This window comes from Stenella coeruleoalba (assembly GCF_951394435.1).
Source record: "Stenella coeruleoalba genome assembly, chromosome: 13".
Taxonomy (NCBI): domain Eukaryota; kingdom Metazoa; phylum Chordata; class Mammalia; order Artiodactyla; family Delphinidae; genus Stenella; species Stenella coeruleoalba.
Window position 1 is genome coordinate 39,139,303 of NC_137159.1, and position 15,934 is coordinate 39,155,236.

General features: G+C 37.0%; 1 protein-coding gene across 1 annotated transcript in view; it reads right to left on the minus strand.

The window, feature by feature from the left end:
* PEX13 (peroxisomal biogenesis factor 13) overlaps positions 1 to 15,934 on the minus strand; it is a 36,174-nt gene that overhangs the window by 4,868 nt on the left and 15,372 nt on the right. The window contains exons 2-3 of the mRNA XM_079941255.1: positions 13,945 to 14,639; positions 922 to 1,047 (exon numbers count right to left, since the gene is read on the minus strand). Coding sequence (XP_079797381.1) covers positions 922 to 1,047; positions 13,945 to 14,639 — 821 coding nt within the window. The remainder of the gene's footprint in view (positions 1 to 921; positions 1,048 to 13,944; positions 14,640 to 15,934) is intronic.

Here is a 15,934-nt window from a genome sequence, read left to right on the forward strand (position 1 = left end):
CAGGAACAGGATAATAACAGTACTCACTTTACAGCATTATTATAAGGTTTAAACGAAATATGTAAAGTACAGTGTCTAGTACATTTTTTTTTCTTTTTTTTTGGCCGCCCCATGGCTTGCGGGATCTTAATTCCCCAACCAGGGATTGAACCTGGGCCCTTGGCAGTGAGAGCGTGGAGTCCTAACCACTGGACCGCCAGGGAATTCCCCCTAGTACATAATAAGCAGTCTATAAATGACAGCTGTTATTATTGTTATTAGTATCTTTACCAACAAAATGTGACTTTTCGTGGCAAACCTGAATCCCAACAAATACACAAAAAATCTTTTTTTTGTAAATCCACAAAAATTCTGATCATTACTGGGGAAAGGTGGAGGAAAAGGCCATTTTGTCTGGAGCCATTAAAAACTATTAGTGACCTCGTCTGAAAATTAATCTGAATGCCTATAAATTTCTTGCTGAGGTTCTTTAATACGTCATGACAGTAATTCCTAAATATTCATGTTGAAGTTTCTAAAGTAAACATTATTCAAGTAAAAAAGAAAGCAATACTAGTCCCAGCAATAAAAGACCAATAGGGATGCTTAGATGATGCTAGACAATTACTTTGGTTTATTAGATTTGTTACACTTAGCGCTAACCTCATGTTTTGGGGTGGTGATTAAAAGTGTTTTGAGTTTAGAAGAGATTATATAAAAAAAATCTTTCCTTATCTCAGTGAAATATTATTGGAACAACTCTGTTGGGACATTTTTCTCCCACTCCCCCAGATTTAGAAGGTCTACATTGACAAAGAGAAATCCTAGTAACTACTTCTGAGTTAACTAACGGTGACCAAGATCCTTTAATGCAGTTTTTAATATTACATTTACAAATTCTAAAAATGCACAGATAATTCCAATTTATTCATGTTTTGTTACCTTTGAGAGCTAAGTTTAGCATATCACCAGCACGGAAAGAAATTTCTTCTTCGGATACAGCAACAAAATCATATTCTGCTCTAGCAACTACATGGTCATCCTCACCACTTGCCCAGTTGGTATTGTCTATAAACCAAATTAAGAATTAAGATTAGGTTAGTAAAACTTAAAAAGAAAAAAGATATTTCAGTGGCTATGTTTTGCAAACTGTATAAACTTATTTGCCAAGATAAAAGTTCCCCTCAAAGTAAATTCCACAATTAACACTACGTAAAATCAACAATATGTTCATTACGATACCTATTATAAACTTTTTCCTATTCTTTAAGCTCCAAATTCTAGTTCCCTTACTTTAAGCCAGGGGTCAGCAATTTTTTTGTAGAGTAAAAAGATTTTTGATAGTAAATATTTTAGGCTTTGTAGGCCATGAGGCAAAATTGAACATGTTGTGTAGTTTCTTATATAAAGAGAGAAAAAAATTTTCCATAAATTTTATGAAAAATTCAAAATATAACAATTGAATTCTTTTTTTGTAATATAGGTCTACTACAAAGAACGGAATCTTTTTGGGATAGGATAATATTTCACTTAATTTGGGGTTCAAAGGTAGTGTTTTCTATCATCAATATCAATTGCAAATATTCATCTGTTAATGCTAATTTGTAATGAGATTTGAGGTATTTCATTTTGAAAATGTTTTTTCACATAGATATGTATTGCCAAATTCTGATATCAATACATTGAACATGTGGTTTTAATTGAGCATATTCATCCTAAGAAGATGAATAGAGTAGAATTCTGTTAAATTCCTTCAATGTTAACCTTTTAACATGTCCTTAGATTAGATACTAATCACTTCCAAATGAAGACTAAATGGAAACTCCTCAATGGCAGTTAAATGGATTTTGAAATATGGACATTTCCTTCGCACGTGCATGGAGGTCCAAAAACACTTCTGAATTGTAGTTTGAGCTTGAAAAGTCTATCTGCTGCAAATTTATGTGGGAAGGGAAATCTTGTTTCTTTAACTTTTGACAACCTGGGTGGGGGGTGTATAAAGCAGTGTGACATTATTTGTGATTCAAACAATATTAGTTGTTGTCAAAATAACTTCACTCCAATGTAAGTTTCAAAATATAATTGCTATTCTGCCTTACAGTTTTAGGTTGAATTCATTAAGAAGACTACCAAATCTGCAGCAAAAGCTGATTTCCAAAGCCATTAAACGTTTTCTAAGAGTGGCTGATGGTGGTTCTTGTTTTTCAGAAAAATATCAGTCTTGGCCTTGATCCCTCAAAAAGAGTAAAAAACTTAACCACTGACTGCTTAGCCATCTCACTGCTGTGTGGTAGGGCAAGTCAGGATCTTCAGCTTCTACTTCTGACAAAAATTCATAGAACTTACAATAGTTACGTCCACAAGGGTGACTGAAATTCACCTTTGACGTTACTAATTCAGTAACACATGACAAATTCAAATATTTTCTGCAATGTACCTGCTGATGAAGAATACAATGAATAACTATAGGCTTTAAAAACCTTATATTTTCAAAACTGTAAATTTTGTCCAACTAAGCCTTTTTCTGTTCCACACAAATTTTTACCACCATCAGTCACAACATATCTTTGCAGATTAGTGTTTTTTCCAAATTCTTTGAAGATATTCTTGTTTGTAGTTGTTCCATGCAGACTATTCACAGAGGCTACATCTTCAGCCACTTCAAATTCAACACTGACTCTTCCAATAAACCACTGAGCAGTAACAATATCTACTGGGTCACCATGAGCCAAGTAAATCCATTTGAACTCATCTGCCTTGTTTTAAAATGACTATTAAAATGATGTTTCAAATACTCTTTAAGAAACTGTTCTCCCTGAAAGGTTAACAGTCTTAAACAAGTTTACTTTCTCTGACACATTTCCTTGGCTGTTGCAATAACCACTGGTAAACAGATTTCCTTGCTAATCTGACAAATGAGCCTCTCAGAAACTTATTTTGGTTGCAGGCTTATTTTTTCTTCTTTTGCTTATTTATTTGTTTATGGCTGCGTTGAGTCTTCGTTGCTGCGTGCCTGCTTTCTCTAGTTGCGGCGAGCAGGGGCTACTCTTTGTTGCAGTGCACAGGCTTCTCATTGCGGTGGCTGCTCTTGTGGAGCACAGGCTCTGGGCGCGCGGGCTTCAGTAGTTGTGGCACACGGGCTCAGTCATTGTGGCTCGCGGGCTCTAGAGCACAGGCTCAGTAGTTGGGGCACACGGGCTTAGTTGCTCTGTGGCATGTGGGATCTTCGCGGACCAGGGCTTGAACCCATGTCCCCTGCATTGGCAGGCGGATTCTTAACCACTGTGCCACCAGGGAAGCCCCTTCTTTTGCTCCTTCCCCTGACCCCTTTTGGGTGAGGAAATTCTGCTATGATGCGCTATTCCATTTTAAATTTTCTAATTTTTCTGACTGTTGACTTCCTGTGAGTTGGGAATATTGTGATGAGTGCTCAGTCTGCTAATGTTGATGTACTGGGTTGGCCAAAGAGTTTGTTTTTTTCCTGTAAGATGGCTCTAGTAGTGCTTAGTTGTCTTTAACTTCATTTGAAACAATTTTGTTAGACTGTTTTGTGACAGCTGTTATATTAGCAAAAAAAAAAAAACTTATCAAAATTGGTGAATTTTTGTGTAGCCATTTTAATATTGAGGATGGAAGGAAAAAAGCAACGTTTTCGGCATATTATGTTTTATTACTTCAAGAAAGGTAAAAACACAACTGAAGTGCAAAAAAAGATTTGTGCAGTGTATGGAGAAGGTGCTGTGACTGATCGAATGTGTGTCAAAAGTGGTTTGCGAAGTTTCGTGCTGGCGATTTCTCGCTGGATGATGCTCCACGGTCGGGTAGACCAGTTGAAGTTGATACCCATCAAATTGAGACATTAAGTGAGAACAATCAATGTTACACCACGCGGGAGAGAGCTGACATACTCAAAATACCCAAATCAAACGTTGAAAATCATTTGCACCAGCTTGGTTATGTTAATCGCTTTGATGTTTGGGTTCCACGTAAGTTAAGAGAAAAAAACCTTCTTGACCATATTTCCACATGTGATTCTCTACTTAAACGTAATGAAAATGTTCCGTTTTTAAAACAAATTATGATGGGCGATGAAAAGTGGATACTGTACAATAATGTGGAACGGAAGAGATCGTGGGGCATGTGAAATAAACCACCACCAACCACACCAAAGGCTGGTCTTCATCCAAAGAAGGTGATGTTGGGACCTCTCTGGTGGCGCGGTGGTTAAGACTCCACACTCCCAATGCAGGGGGCCTGGGTTTGATCTCTGGTCAGGGAACTAGATCCCACATGCATGCCACAACTAAGAGTTCACATGCCACAACTAAGAACCCCATGTGCTGCAACCAAGGGGTGGGTGAGCCGCAACTAAGGAGCCCGTGAGCTGCAACTAAGAGCTGGTGCAACCAAATAAAAAAAAATAAATATTAAAAAAAGAAAAAAAAAAAACAAAGAAAGTGATGTTGTGCATAAGGTGGGATTGGAAGGGAGTCCTCTATTATGAGCTCCTTGCGGAAAACCAAACGATTAATTCCAACAAGTACTGCTCACAATTAGACCAACTGAAAGCAGCACTCTATGAAAATCGTCCGGAATTAGTCAACAGAAAACACATAATCATCCATCAGGATAACGCAAGACCACATGTTTCTTTGATGGCCAGGCAAAAGCTGTTAGAGCTTGGCTGGGAAGTTCTGATTTACCCATGGTATTAACCAGACATGGCACCTTCATTCAGATTTCCATTTATTTCAGTCCTTACAAAATTCTCTTAATGGAAAAAGTTTCAATTCCCTGGCAGACTGTAAAAGGCACCTGGAACAGTTCTTTGCTCAAAAAGATAAAAAGTTTTGGGAAGATGGAATTATGAAGTTGCCTGAAAAACGGCAGAAGGTAGTGGAACAAAATGGTGAATATGTTGTTCAATAAAGTTCTTGGTGAAAATGAAAAATGTGTCTTTTATTTTTACTTAAAAACCAAAGGAGGACTTCCCTGGTGGCGCAATGGTTGAGAATCCTCCTGCCAATGCAGGGGACACAGGCTCAAGCCCTGGTCCGGGAAGATCCCACATGCCGCAGAGCAACTAAGCCCATGTGCCACAACTACTAAGCCTGAGCTCTAGAGCCCACAAGCCACAACTACTGAGCCCATGTGCCACAACTATTGAAGCCCATGTGCCTAGAGCCTGTGCTCCTCAATGAGAAGCTACCGCAGTGAGAAACACGTGCACCACAACGAAGAGTAGCCTCCGCTCACCGCAACTAGAGAAAGCCTGCATGCAGCAACAAAGACCCAATGCGGCCAAAATAAATAAATAAAATTTAAAAAAAACACAACAAAAACCAAAGGAACTTTTTGGCCAATGCAATATATTGTAATCCTTTAACATAGCTATGTTGTCACTGCATAATAAATGTAACAATGGTTTACCACCTAATTCAGTAACAAAATAATCCAGACTATACTGTGCCTTAAAAGTGTGACTTTCAAAGTCCACTTCACTCTTCTTTTCTTTGTGGCATGTACGTACTCATAACAAAAATATATATTGCAGTATAACAGTACATGTGGCACTCAACACATTGCCAAGTTATGTTACTGAGATCTGCAGTGTGCAGAACAAGTGCAAAGCAATGAGAGTGCCAACATAGATAGGATCTCTATGTTACAAACTACTCAACTCTGGTCTTTCAGTACAAAAGTAGCCATAACAATACATACATGAATGAATGTGGCTGTGTTCTAATAAAACTTTACTAATGGACACAGATATTTGAATTACATATAATTTTAACATGTCACAAATAGTACTCTTTTGGATTTTACTGTAAAAACCATTCTTAGTTTGTGGGCTGTACAAAGACAGGAGCAAGGCAGATCTTGCTGACAGGTTATCGTTTGCTGACCCCTGTCCTAAGCAGCTAAGAAGTCATAGGGCCTAAGCTTCCTCAGTTCCGCTTTTCCTCAAAAATCTCTTAGTATCATTACCCATTGCTCCCTCTTTGGCCTCAGATAAAAAAATCGCCCCTCCTTTTCACCTGCCTTGGATCGTATCTTCTCCCACCTCTTACAGGAGGCTTCATCTTTTGACTCCTGTTTCTCCCTCCTCGAATATCAATCCTTCTCTACAGACTCCTTTCTTTCAGCCTAAAAACATTCCCAGATTTTACTTCATAAAAGACAAAGCACAACAAAAAAACGGAAAACTACCACATCAACTTGCTTTTACCCAAGCAGCCTGTTGATTTTTCTTCCTCCATTCATTGTTAATCTTTTCTTTTTTCACACCTTCTGATTTTATATACCCTTTATACTCTTCCATGGTTTCTGTCTCCTCTACTTTACTAAAATTGCTTGCTGGAGCTGATGACCTCCAATTGCCAAATCTGATGACCTTTTTTCAATTCTCGATCTTATCTTACTACAGCATCTGACACCAGGCATCATCCTTCTCCCCCTTCTTGAAATTTCCTCCTTTCACCTTCACTTCTATAACACAGGATTAACATAGTTCTACTTCTGCTCTTCCTGGTTTCCATCTTAGTTCCTCTTTCTCTCTACCACTGTAATATCATCCACTAACACTATTTCAACTCTCACTTTTATGTGGATGACTCTTAAATATTTCATTTTTCACCTCTTTCCTAAGATCCTTTCCTGCCTTTTAAACTGCTTTCTGAAACTTTCTCAAGTTCCATTTGAATGTCCCACTGGCACAACCAAACTCAATATAGCTCTAATGAAATGAATGATAATCATTCACAAACCAGTTGTTCCATGTGATTTCTCTGTATTTATTTTATTGACTTTACCTTCAAATAAATATCCAGAATGTGACCCACCTCAGAACCTGCATCACTGTGACCCAGAGCCAAGCCACCACCATTTCCCACTTGAATTATTATAACGGCCTCTTGATTCTCCAGACTGGTCTCTTTGGCCCTAGCTCTACCTAAAATTCATTCTCAGGAAAAAGATTTTTTTTTAAACCTAAGTCAGATCATATCACTCCTTTGCTCAAAATTCTGCCATGGCTTCACATTTCAGAATAAAAGCCAAAGTTCTTTAAAATGTCTACAAGGCTTATACCATCTACACTCTGTACTTTTCCCTCCTTCATCTCCTGGTACTCTGACTTTGCTCCATTCGTACTGGCCTCTTGTCGTTCATGTGACATGCCAGGCACACTGCCACTTATGCAGTTCTGCTGTTCCCTATGCCTCCAGCAGTTCCCTCATTCAGCTTACCCCCTTTATCTCCTTCAGAGAGGCCTTCCCTGTGTGTAGCTCTGTAACCCCATTTCCTACCACTGGCACTCTGCAACACTCTTCCCTGCTTTATTTTCTTCCTATGGCACTTATTACCTTGTGACTTACTATATATTTGACTTAGTTGTTTATTGCTGTCTCTACCCACTAGTCACAAGGGCAGGAATTTTTAAAATCTGTTTTACTCACTGCTATATCCCTAGATCCTAGAACTGTGTCTGGTATGTAGTAGGCACTCAACAAATATTTGTTAACAAATACAACATTATCCCGCTCATAACTCAATTTAAAAGGTCTAGGGCATTTCAATTACTCCCTTCCCTTTACGAACTCCATCTAGCTAGTAACTAAATCTGTTACGTCTATTATATCTTTGCTGCTTTTCACATACCCTAGTTCAGGTCTTCATTATTTCTCATCCATTCAAATGCAAAAGCATCATAAGTGATGTCCCTAAATTAATAAATATTTATTAAGCACCTTGGATATGCTGGTCAGGTTGTTAGCTTTCGGGAATACAATGGTAAGTATAACCCAAAATTGTTTATTAATCTTACCATCCAATTTCAACCTGTGTTAACCTGCACTGACCTATTTTAAACACTTAAGACAGACTGACCTCTTTACAGCAGTTTATATGTACGTCACAAGCCTGCTTTAAAAAACAAAAACAAAAGCAGACAACCAAAAAACCATCTTTTCCTTACTAAATGAAGATTAAGTATTGTCATGGAAATTAAGATCTTCCATTACTAGGCTCCAATCTAATTTCTCATCCTTACTTCTTAATATCCTTCTATTCAATACTATAGGACAGCTGATGAACAAATCTCATATTTCCTACCTATATACTTTTGTTCAAGCTACTCCATCTGCCTCAGTCTTTTTTTTTTTTTCCTATGTAACTGATGGAATGTTACCTATCTTTCAAAAATCTAACCTTAGATGCTACTTCTTTCTGGATACGAAGAGTCAAAAAATGTCAGCTTCACTTCTGAGCTGAGATAATACTCTGTACCAGTTGACAGAGTAGAGGCTTAACAGTCAAATATGCCTGTTTTTGTTTCTCGTCTGGCTTATTAAAGATGTGACCTTGAGCAAGAGACTTCTCTGAACCTCAGTTTTATCACTTGTAAAATAAGGATAATTTCTCTTAGAATTGTTGTAAGAATTAAATGAGTAAAATACACAAAATACTTAGCACAGTGTCTTGCATATAAAAAAGGCTCAATAAGAAGGAAGAAGAACTACAGTCCTGCAGCCTGTGAAACAAAAACCACATTCACAAGATGAAAAGGCAGAGGGCTATATACCAGATGAAGGAACAAGATAAAACCCTAGAAAAACAACTAAATGAAGTGGAGACAGGCAACTTTCCAGAAAAGAATTCAGAATAACGATAGTGAAGATGATCCAGGACCTCGGAAAAAGAATGGAGGCAAAGATAGAGAAGATGTAAGAAATGTTTAACAAAGACCTAGAAGAATTAAAGAACAAACAAACAGAGATGAACAATACAATAACTGAAATGAAAACTATACTAGAAGGAATCAATAGCAGAATAACTGAGGCAGAAGAACGAATAAGTGATCTGGAAGACAGAATGGTGGAATTCACTGCTGCGGAACAGAATACAGAAAAAAGAATGAAGAGAAATGAAGACAACCTAAGAGACCTCTGGGACAACATTAAACGCAATAACATTTCCAGTATAGGGGTCCCAGAAGGAGAAGAGAGAGAGAAAGGACCCGAGAAAATATCTGAAGAGATTATAGTCGAAAACTTCCCTAACATGGGAAAAGAAATAGCCACCCAAGCCCAGGAAGCAGAGAGAGTCCCATACAGGATAAACCCAAGGAGAAAAACACGGAGACACATAGTAATCAAACTGGCAAAAATTAAAGACATAGAAAAATTATTGAAAGCAGCAAGGGAAAACAACAAATAACATACAAGGAACTACCATAAGGTTAACAGCTGATTTCTCAGCAGAAACTCTACAAGCCAGAAAGGAGTGGCATGATATACTTAAAGTGATGAAAGGGAAGAACCTAAAACCAAGATTACTCTACCCAGCAAGGATCTCATTCAGATTCAATGGAGAAATCAAAAGCTTTACAGACAAGCAAAAGCTAAAAGAATTCAGCACCACCAAACCAGCTCTACAACAAACACTAAAGGAACTTCTCTAAGTGGGAAACACAAGAGAAGAAAAGGACCTACAAAAACAAAAACAAAACAATTAAGAAAATGGTAATAAGAACATACATATCGATAATTACCTTAAACGTGAATGGATTAAATGCTCCAACCAAAAGACACAGGCTTGCTGAATGGATACAAAAACAATACCCATATATATATATATATATACTGTCTACAAGAGACCCACTTCAGACCTAGGGACACATACAGACTGAAAGTGAGGGGATGGAAAAAGATATTCCATGCAAATGGAAATCAAAAGAAAGCTGGAGTAGCAACACTCATATCAGATAAAATCGACTTTAAAAAAAAGAATGTTACAAGAGGCAAGGAAGGACATTACATAATGATCAAGGGATCAGTACAAAAAGAAGATAAAACAATTATAAATACATATGCATCCAATGTAGGAGCACCTCAATATATAAGGCAACTGCTAACAGCTCTAAAAGAGGAAATCGACAGTAACACAATAATAGTGGGGGACTTTAACACCTCACTTATACCAATGGACAGATCATCCAAACAGAAAATTAATAAGGAAACAGAAGCTTTAAACGACACAATAGACCAGATATATTTAATTGATATTTATAGGACATTCCATCCAAAAGCAGCAGATTACACTTTCTTCTCAAGTGTGCACGGAACACTCTCCATGATAGATCACATCTTGGGTCACAAATCAAGCCTCAGTAAATTTAAGAAAACTGAAATCATATCAAGCATCTTTTCCGACCACAACGCTATGAGATTAGAAATCAATTACAGGGAAAAAAACGTAAAAAGCACAAACACATGGAGGCTAAACAATACGTTACTAAATAACCAAGAGATCACTGAAGAAATCAAAGAGGAAATCAAAAAATACCTAGAGACAAATGACAGTGAAAACACGACGATCCAAAACCTATGGGATGCAGCAAAAGCAGTTCTAAGAGGGAAGTTTATAGCTATACAAGCCTACCTCAAGAAACAAGAAAAATCTCAAATAAACAGTCTAACATTACACCTAAAGGAACTAGAGAAAAAAGAACAAACAAAATCCAAAGTTAGCAGAAGGGAAGAAATCATAAAGATCAGAGCAGAAGTAAATGAAATAGAAACAAAGAAAACAATAGCAAACATCAACAAAACTAAAAGCTGGTTCTTTGAGAAGATAAACAAAATTGATAAACCATTAGCCAGACTCATCAAGAAAAAGAGGGAGAGGACTCAAATCAATAAAATTAGAAATGAAAGAGGAGAAATCACAACTGACACTGCAGAAATACCAAGGATTATAAGAGATTACTACAAGCAACTCTGCCAATAAAATGGACAACCTGGAAGAAATGGACAAATTCTTAGAAAGGTATAACCTTCCAAGACTGAACCAGGAAGAAATAGAAAATATGAACAGACCAATCACAAGTAATGAAATTGAAACTGTGATTAAAAATCTTCCAACAAACAAAAGTCCAGGACAGATGGCTTCACAGGTGTATTCTATCAAACATTTAGAGAAGAGCTAACACCCATCCTTCTCAAACTCTTACAAAAAACTGCAGAGGAAGGAACACTCCCAAACTCGTTCTATGAGGCCACCATCACCCTGATACCAAAACCAGAAAAAGATACTACAAAAAAAGAAAATTACACACCAATATCACGGATACATATAGATGCAAAAATCCTCAACAAAATAGAATGCAACAACACATTAAAAGGATCATACACCATGATCAAGTGGGATTTATCCCAGGGATGCAAGGATTCTTCAATATATGCAAATCAATCAATGTGATACACCATATTAACAAATTGAAGAAGAAAAACCATATGATCATCTCAATAGATGCAGAAAAAGCTTTTGACAAAATTCAACACCCATTTATGATAAAAACTCTCCAGAAAGTGGGCATACAGGGAACCTACCTCAACATAATAAAGGCCATTTATGACAAACCCACAGCAAACATCATTCTCAATGGTGAAAAACTGAAAGCATTTCCTCTAAGATCAGGAACAAGACAAGGATGTCCACTCTCACTACTAGTAGTCAACATAGTTTTGGAAGTCCTAGCCACGGCAATCAGAGAAGAAAAAGAAAGAAAAGGAATACAAATTGGAAAAGAAGAAGTAAAACTGTCACTGTTTGTGGATGACATGATACTATACATAGAGAATCCTAAAGATGCCACCAGAAAACTACTAGAGATAATCAATGAATCTGGTAAAGTTGCAGGATACAAAATTAATGCACAGAAATCTCTGGCATTCCTATACACTAATGATGAAAAATCTGAAAGAGAAATTAAGGAAACACTCCCATTTACCATTGCAACAAAAAGAATAAAATACCTAGGAATAAGCCTACCTAGGGAGACAAAAGACCTGTATGCAGAAAACTGTAAGACACTGTTGAAAGAAATTAAAGATGATACCAACAGATGGACAGATATTCAATGTTCTTGGATTGGAAGAATCAATATTGTGAAAATGACTATACTACCCAAAGCAATCTACAGATTCAATGCAATCCCTACCAAATTACCAATGGCATTTTTTACAGAACTAGAACAAAAAATCTTAAAATTTGTATGGAGACACAAAAGCCCCGAATAGCCAGAGCAGTCTTGAGGGAAAAAAATGGAGCTCGAGGAATCAGACTCCCTGACTTGAGACTATACTACAAAGCTATAGTAATCAAGACAATATGGTACTGGCACAAAAACAGAAATATAGATCAATGGAACAAGATAGAAAGCCCAGAGATAAACCCACGCACCTATGGTCAACTAATCTATGACAAAGGAGGCAAGGATATACAATGGAGAAAAGACAGTCTCTTCAATAAGTGGTGCTGAGAAAACTGGACAGCTACATGTAAAAGAATGAAATTAGAACACTTCCTAACACCATACACAAAAATAAACTCAAAATGGAGTTTAATGTAAATGTAAGACCGGACACTATAAAACTCTTAGAGGAAAACATAGGAAGAACACTCTTTGACATAAATCACAGCGAGATCTCTTTTGATCCATCTCCTAGAGTAATGGAAATAAAAACAAAAATAAACAAATGGGACCTAATGAAACTTCAAAGCTTTTGCACAGCAAAGGAAACTACAAACAAGACAAAAAGACTACCCTCAGAATGGGAGAAAATATTTGCAAATGAATCAATGGACAAAGGATTAATCTCCAAAATATATAAACAGCTCATGCAACTCAATATTAAAAAAAAAAAACCCAATTCAAAAATGGGCAGAAGACCTAAATAGACATTTCTCCAAAGAGGACATACAGATGGCCAAGAGGCACATGAAAAGCTGCTCAATAACACTAATTATTAGAGAAATGCAAATCAAAACTACAATGAGGTATCACCTCACACCATTTAGAATGGGCATCATCAGAAAATCTACAAACAACAAATGCTGGAGAGGGTGTGGAGAAAAGGGAACTCTCTTGCACTGTTGGTGGGAATGTAAATTGATACAGCCACTATGGAGAACAGTATGGAGGTTCCTTTAAAAAAGTAAAAATAGAATTACCATATGACCCAGCAATCTCACTAATGGGCCTATACCGAGAGAAAACCATAATTCAAAAAGAAACATGCACCCTAATGTTCATTGCTGTGCTATTTACAATAGCCAGGTCATGGAAGCAACCTAAATGCCCATCAACAGACGAATGGATGAAGAAGATGTGGTACATATATGCAATGGAATATTACTCAGCCATAAAAAGGAACGAAATTGTGTCATTTATAGAGACGTGGATGAATCTAGAGACTGTCATTCAGAGTGAAGTATGTCCAAAAGAGAAAAACAAATATCGTATATTAACACATATATGTGGAACCTAGAAAAATGGTACAGATGAACCAGTTTGCAGGACAGAAATTGAGACACAGATGTAGAGAACAGACGTATGGACACCAAGGGGGTAAAGCAGTGGAGGGTGGTGGTGGTGGTGGTATGATGGATTGGGAGATTGGGATTGACATGTATACACTGATGTGTATAAAATCGATGAGTAATAAGAACCTGCTGTATAAAAAATAATTAAAATAAAATTCAAGAAAATAATAATAATAAAAAAACGCTCAATAAGTCTTATGTTTCTCCCCAACTGTCGTACTACTTACACTCTTTATGCCTCATTACAATTACCTATTTATGTGTCTCGCCCACCTCTCTTCCAGTAAGTTTTGGAAAGATAAAGGGATTATGCCCTATGTTATCTTTGTATCTTCCACAGAATCAAGTTCAGTGACTTGTGAACAGTAGTTAAGTAATGTGTGCTGTTAAACTGAAGTAACAAAGAATAAATCAAGAAACCTGTTTTTGCTACATATTCCTCTTCCAGTTTTGAAGTTCTTAACTGAAAATATAACTGGATCAAAATATTAAATACAAATGCATAAAGAAAGCTAATTTAACCTATTCTTGAAATTTGAGATTGTTATATGGTTTTTGAACCCATTTTATTACTCTTACCTGTTACTTCATCACTGTGAGTAGACAGCAGTTTCCAGATGAGGTAAGGACCACCAAGGATAACAGCAAAGAACAAGAATATTGGCCAAGATTTTGCTGAGTTAGTTGCTCTGTCCTCAGCACCAAGGCAAGCCACAGTTCCTTCACTTTCTGCCCACAGGTCCTCATTCTCAGAGTCTCTTCTTAAACCTATCATCCACTGTAACCGTCTGTAAAGATACCTTATAGTCCTAACTAATGCAAAAGCTGAAAAAACCTTTGTGAAGTGTATTTTTAATCGGGAAAAGTGGTTTGCTACATCCAATACAGCCCTGAAACTGTTATAGACAGCTGAAAAGGTAGCATCCATCATCATGCTGACAGAGGCAAATGCATGCACAATACTTTCAATGGACTGAAATGCACCTCTGCTGCTTTCTTCAGCTTGCTGAACAAATCTACTAGGTGGAAGATCATCTATACGAAGGCGGTTATAGCCCAACCCATTATACCCATAACTATAAGGGCTATAGCTTCCATAAAATGAATTTCCATAGGCACCATATCCAGAAGAAAATGAACTGTAAGCAGGTCTGAAAGTGTTCACATTACTGCTTCCTGTCTGCTGGGATGGCCTTGGAAGAATAGGCGGTGGCACTCTGGTAAGTGTTGGTTGTCCAGGTCTTGTCAGTAAAGTAGGACCCAAATCAGCAGATCTAAAACCAAAAAGGATTCAAAGTTGTAACTTAAGCACACAATAAATTCATTCAAAGTAACTATTAAACACTTTGTATATACCTAGTGTTATGACAGATCCTACTAAAGATGTCTTAAAGTAAGGAATAGTTTCTAATATCCAGATGCTTAGAATCTGTGTTAAGACAAAATGGATAAGATAAAATAGCTGACTGAACTCTATATTCTTGTTTACTTATGCTGCATTATTAGTAGTATCTTCAACCTTTGGTTTCTTTTTAAGATACATGTCCATTTCCTCAGGGTTAGTTACAACTCGATATCTGTCCATCCTTACACCTAAATGGCACTATCTTAATTACTATAGTTTTATAATAGGTCTTAATATCCAATAAGACAAATCTTCCTACGCTATTCTTCATCTTCAAGAGTGTCTTGGCTATTTGACCCCTTGAATATCCATATATATTTTAGAATCAGAGTTTGAAGTTCTACACTGTTCTCCCCACAAAAGCCCTATTGAGATTCTGGTTTGGGATTACACTAAATTCGTAGATTAATTTGAGGTAGTCTACATCTCCATTATATTGAGAGTTTCAACTCAATATAACATATCCTCCATTTACTTATGTCTTTTAAAGATTTTTCTTAATAATGTTTTTTTAAAATAACCACTGAGGGACTTCCCTGGTGGTGAAGTGGTTAAGAATCCACCTGCCAATGAAGGGGACAGGGGTTCGTGCCCTGGTTCGGGAAGATCCTGCATGCCACAGAGCAACTAAGCCTGTGAGCCACAACTACTGAGCCTGCGCTCTAGAGGCCGCAAGCCACAACTACTGAGCCCATGCACCACAACTACTGAAGCTACCTAGAGTTTATGCTCTGTAATGAGAAGCCACATCAGTGAGAAGCCTGCGTGCACAATGCAACAAAGAATAGCCCCTGCTCACGCAACTAGAGAAAGCCTATGTGCAGCAATCAAGACCTAACACAGCCAAAAATAAATTAATTAAAAAAATAAAATAATCACTGAGTCTCAATGTTTTATAGTTTACTGTGAGGTCTTTCTTTAGATTTATTTCTATATATTTGATTTTTTTGATGCTATTGTAAACGGTGTCTTTCTAATATTTCACTTTTTTGCTGTTATATAGAAATAATTGATTAAAAAACTATGGTCCTTATATCTAACAACCTTATTTTGGATTCTTCTTTTGTACTTTCTAGAATCTTAAGGATCTGCAGTCATATTGTATGCGAATAACGATAGGTTATTTCTTCCTTTTTTCAATTCTTACAGCTTTGATTATTAAGG